Below are 6000 nucleotides of genomic sequence, written 5' to 3' on the forward strand. Positions count from 1 at the left end.
TCTTCCTAATTCTGTATGTAGCCACCATTTTTATTATTTTCATTAAAAGTAAATAATAAAATAAGATACAGTAAACTTTAAATCACTGAATTACTATATATTTAAAAATTTGAGAAAATTACTGTTATTTGAATGCCTGCGAATCAGATATTCACTCTCTAGTCTTAATCATGTTGTTGTCTGTTGTTCATAGGTTAAGTCCTGTCCAACTCTTTGCGACCCAAGGACTGCAGCACTCCAGGATTCCCCATCCTTCACTATCTCCCAGAGCTTGCTCAAATTCATGTCTATTGAATCAGTGATGCCATCCAGTCATCTCATCCTCTGCTGCCCTCTTCTCCTTTTGCCTTCAGTCTTGCCTAGCAACAGGGTCTTTTCCAATGAGTCGCTTCCTTGCATCAGGTGGTCAAAGTATTGGAATTTCAGCTTCAGCATCAGTTTTTCCAATGAATATTCAAGATTGATTTCCTTTAGGATTGACTGGTTTGACCTCCCTGCAGTCCAAGGGACTCTCAAGGGTCTTCGCCAGCACCACAATACAAAAGCATCACTGACTCAATGGACATGGGTTTGGGTGGACTCCAGGAGTTGGTGATAGACAGGGAGGCCCGGACACGACTGAGCGACTGAACTGAACTGACACTAATAAAATGTGCATGTCTGTTATGTGTCAGGCACCATAAAGAACAAGCAGATTCAAATGTTTGGAACAATTAAAAGGGCTTAAGGGAGTAAATGTGTATGGATCCAAAAGACATAAAAGGGCTTAGAACATTTGACCATGTAGCTGAGTGAATCGTGCAAGATCAAATTCATTTTAATCTGATTTAGAATTCAATTTGGAATTTCAGTTTAATTCTAAATTGTTTAATCAAACATTATTTTAATGCGTGGACCAACCTGTTTCAAAATTTCCAAGTCTTCCTTTTCCTTTAGCCACTGTGAGAGAAAGTTAAATGTGCAAGGTGAGGATTAGGGAGGAAGTGTCAAATTTGATCCAAGGTTAAAAGTTTATCAAGTTGTGGGAATATCCATGATAGAAAAATTAGATCTGTCATCAACTGAGCTAAAATGTGATCTGCCAGATAAATAATTACAAAGGCAGAAAATAAATAGGTGTAGTTACTTTTCTTTCTTCGGGTCCTGAGTCTGGAATTAAGAGTCCACTTCTATAGAGACTTGTAGCCACTTCTTGATATGCTTATTTAGAACCCGTCTTCTTAATGAAGGATAAATTCTTATCTTGCACTACCTAGTCTTCAAGCCTCCAGTCTCTTTGCTGTCCCAGGACTCTGTTTCCTGTCATTAACTGTCATCTCATTAGGTGAGCCTCCATGTTGCTAACCATCTCCGGTGGAATGTATGCTCATTTTTCCATTATTTTTTAGAGTTAAATTACAAGCTCAGCAGGGTAGCAACTCCATCTAATTGATTTTCTCTATTACCTAACATTTCTGTTGGAGTCTAATGTATTTTTTTTCACACTCCTCCAAGTATTCATTTTTTGCAATATAATTGAGAATTGACATTACCACTAATGTTAAAAAACAGCAATATCTAAAGTCCCCTTAGTGAATACGATCTCTTTGCTGATGGGCTGAACTCTGAGCAGGGATTAGAGAATATTGGGAAAAGAAACTAAATTTAGGAGCAACAGAGAAACAGCAGGAGGTAATCGAAACAAGAGATCCGTTTTTTGTAAAATCTAACTTTGCATTTTAAAATTCACTGTATGACGCTGGACAGTTTCCCTTGAGCTATCAGGGATCCTGTAAAATCAAGGCAGTTAGACAATTCCAAATAGTTCAGAATTCTGACTTTTGATTTTACAAAAGAGAAACATTAGCTCTAAGAAAAATTGTGATGGAAGTCACCTCAAAAATTAAAGATTCTGTCTTCCCTTTTTTGCAGCCAGCTCACCTCTGAGACTGTACAGTGTTTTAAAATTGTTTTTCCAGTTTCTAGTCTAATATATACTTTTATAATAAACTTCCTAACTAATCACCATTCAACTTTAATAACTTTACTATATTTTTACTTGTTTTTTCCCTGTATTTGTTTCTCCATTTGTAGATTCCTAACTTCTTCCTCTAGACTATCCTTCCCATTGCCTTGCTTTGTGATAGACTCGCTTGAAAACAAAGTGAAAGAGGATGTCATGGAGGTGATGCTAGCATTTTTCTTTAACATTCACTGCGGAGTATACATGGGCTTCCCTGGTAGCTCAGCAGTAAAGAAACCACCTGCAATGCAGAAGGCATAGGAGAAGTGGGTTTGATCCCTGGATTGAGAAGATCCCCTGGAGAAGGGCATGGCAACCCACCCCAGTATTCTTGCCTGGAAAATCCCATGGACAGAGGGGCCTGGAGGGCTACAGTCCATAGGGTTGCAATGAGTCAGACGTGACTAAGCATGCACACACACAAGGACTATACATCTCCAGTGCACACAATTTAATTTCTATTTTCCTAAGAGTATATTTTTAAAGTGCCATATTCAGAACAATTGCTAAGTAGAGATAAAAATACTTGCACTTTAAATAACTGTTTGATGGATGACAAAAGTCCAGTTCCTATACACAGACTATGTCCTCTCTCAAAGTTATATACTTCTTTTCACGTCAGTCTTCTAATTTGTCTATATTTTCTCTTTTAACGTTTGTAAAACTCTTATCTCCTTCAATATTTTTCAAGTCTAATTTTCCGACCTCTTGAGTTTCTCTTTCTTCCCTCATAAGTGACACTGATCCATATATGTCCTTCCACCTATTTTATCATCAAGCTTCTTTTCCGATACCAAGATAGAGGATTGGCTCCAGGTAAAACTATGAGAAAGTGAAGTGAGGTCACTCAGTCATGTCTGACTCTTTGCGACCCCATGGACTATAGCCTACCAGGGTCCTCTGTCCGTGGAATTTTCCTGGCAAGAATACTGTAATGGGTTGCCATTTCCTTCTCCAGGGGATCTTCCCAATCCAGGGATTGAACCTGGGTCTCCCTCATTTCAGGCAGATGCTTTACCACCTGAGCCACCAGGGAAGCCCTAAAAGCTATGAGAAAGTATACCTTTATTTGTCCTCTAGCCCTCCACTTAGAATTGTCCTTCCTTCTCCTTTTGGCACCACCATTTTCTAAAGGTCTCATGTGTCCCTCTAGTTGCTCATAATGGATTCAAGTGGGCCTTTGGTACTGTTCCAAATTTTAGACTTTAATGATCTCACTTTTTGCAAACCAAGACTTATCTGTCCGAGGTCACATTCTTTTAAGGTGCTCAAGGAAATCGGTCCTGAATATTCATTGGAAGGACTGATGCTGAAGCTGAAACTCCAATACTTTGGCCACCTGATGCAAAGAACTGACTCATTTGAAAAGACCCTGATGCTGGGAAAGATTGAAGGTGGGAGGAGAAGAGGACGACAGAGGACAAGGGGACAACAGAGGATAAGATGGTTGGATGGCATCACCGACTCAATAGACATGAGTTTGAATAAACTCCAGAAATTGGTGATGGACAGGGAGGCCTGGCGTGCTGCAGTCCATGGAATCGCAGAGTCAGACACAACTGAGCGACTGAACTGAACTGAAGATCTGAATCATTTGATGTCACAAAATGAACTAGTAGTTCATGTATTCTCTTTCCCTAGTCAAAGTATATTACTAGGGACTTTCAAGGATTCTGGCTATATAGGAATAATATAAGTCATCATAATGAAAACATGTTAGCATGCCTGACGTCCATCTTCTTTAAATGTGCCATGCCCAGCAGAAATTGACTAAAATGGAGAAAAGCACTAAAGTAGAATGTTGATATGCCAGCTAATTCACAGAATAGGAAGGAACTTATTAAAGCTTCCAAAGATACAATTTCTCAACGAAAAAGTTTATTTACCTGAGGGATTTTAAATTTTTAGGTAAAATGGAGTTGTAAGGAAAATGTACCACTTCAGCATTCAGCTTATCAGCAACAGTTACAAGTCTTCAGCTTCTCTATTCTTTTAGCTACTGAGTTTTCATCACTTAGAAATTTTACTGTATATAAATTTCTTCCTCTCTCCCATACTCCCTTCACCTGAATTTCCTTTCACCATTTCTTTAAATAAAATATGACATGGACATTTCCCCAAATCCATCTATAATTTATCTGCCAAATGTTTCACCATTTATATAGCACATTTGGTTCTTTCCATCCTATGAGTTAGATACGGTAGACCTGATGCTCATTTTAGAAATGGGAAAACCAGTGCTCAGAGAAATTGTGATATGACATTTAAGTCATGTGGCTGGTGAAGAACAGAACCAGGAAGCTAATTCTTGTCTTCTGACCACAAGCACCAGACTCTTTCCCTGCTAAATTTCACACAGAACCTACCATGGAAAAATTATATAAAGTTTCACTTTTGTGTTGTTTCCAATTTAAAAATGGAAATTAAAATATTAATGATTTAAAATTTTATATTCAATACCCACACCCATACAATCACAGAATACCTTGTGATTTTAGATCCTACCCACCAAATTCACAAAAGCAAATCAATTTCTCCCTATTAATATATACATCAGAACACTTTAGTAAGGTGTCAGGCACTGCAAGCAAACCTAGAGTGAGATAAGATATATAGACACAACTTTGGCATATTATTTGTAAATATTTATATTATTCATTTTAGGCTAGGGTAAAGGATACTGAGTGCCTTTTTGGATTTCTCCAATTTTCCAACATTCTTCTCAATATGCAATACCTCATTAAAGTCAGGTCCTTTTTCAGTCTCTCCTGGCACCCTATCTGGTAAGGATTTCACAGCTGGCTATATAATTTATAAAGCAAACATGAATGTAAGAGCTCAAAAAATAAGCAGACTGAAGCAGTAAAGTGAGTCAATAACACTCTTAGCTTGGCATATATATTGACCCTTGTTTGGCATTTAAAGTCAATAATTTTTAAATACTCAAAATTTCTTAGATGATTTTCTATACCAACAGCCCTCAAACTACTTTCTTTCTATATGTTTTTTATCAATCCACATTTCTATTACTTTTGGTTTTCAAGTACATTTCAGTCCCATTTATTGAAAACTTTCATCTGAAACTTTTCTTCACCTCATTTTTAACAGAATTTGTAAAGAAAATTCCTGAAAGCATTTGGCCCCAAATCTAAAATTCAGCACAAGTTCCAATTCAACCAGTAACAAGATGTATCCATTTCTTTCCCCGGGGCATGTCCTGGTTTATTCTTTTAATTTACTGAAATCAAAAGGCAGATTTGGGAGCATGTTTAGACTCGTCCCATGAGCTGTAAAACAGATGCAGAGATGATTTCTAAATGTCTTATTCCTGCTTTAGAAAGTGATTTAAAACTCTTCTCTTTTTACCTCTCATTAACTCTACATTTTAAAATGGTCTGGAACATTGCCCCCATGACCCCATTCCCTTGTTTTACTCACCGGCTGCCTTTTGACACCCAGCCAGTTTTTCCAGACCAGAACCCGAAGCTGATGAAACTGGGAAGCCATCCTTCAAGATGCCACAAACAAGAGAATTCCTCTTTTTTCCTCCACCCCTCAAAAGAAGAATTGGTTCCCTGTCCAACTTGCTGTGTGTCAATGGGTCAGAAGCCTATTCATGGCATAGCTTTCCTGGGAGCTGGGGTAAGAAACCCACAGATCTTCTCTTCCTGCTGGATTTTTCTCTTGGGTTAATCCTGCCCAAGGAGCACTTCTCAACCAGCTCTTCCCGTCAAACAATGATCCAGGCCAGGATCTTTTGGTGGTGTTTGCTGATTTTAAAATAACATCCACTAGCTGCCTGTTGCATGAAGTCCAGACTCAAGAGAGAATGAATATCATACAGATAATGCCCTACTGGAAAAAAAGCTGAGCCCACACCTCCTACTCTCCATAAAATTAACTGCCTATCCACACCTTCGAGAAGGTGTCACCTGCTCTGGACACGTCACAGGAATTAGGTGGGACCCTTGCCAGGCCAGTAGGACTTGTCCTACATT

The 6000-nt window shown here is 38.4% G+C and overlaps 1 protein-coding gene across 1 annotated transcript in view; it reads right to left on the minus strand.

Annotated features, from left to right (window-relative positions):
• ABCA12 (ATP binding cassette subfamily A member 12) overlaps positions 1–5509 on the minus strand; it is a 210085-nt gene extending 204576 nt beyond the window's left edge. Inside the window, exon 1 of the mRNA XM_068967745.1 lies at positions 5441–5509. Coding sequence (XP_068823846.1) covers positions 5441–5509 — 69 coding nt within the window. The remainder of the gene's footprint in view (positions 1–5440) is intronic.
• Between the last annotated feature and the right edge of the window lie 491 nt (positions 5510–6000).

The sequence above is a fragment of the Capricornis sumatraensis genome, chromosome 3 (assembly GCF_032405125.1).
Source record: "Capricornis sumatraensis isolate serow.1 chromosome 3, serow.2, whole genome shotgun sequence".
Lineage (NCBI taxonomy): Eukaryota > Metazoa > Chordata > Mammalia > Artiodactyla > Bovidae > Capricornis > Capricornis sumatraensis.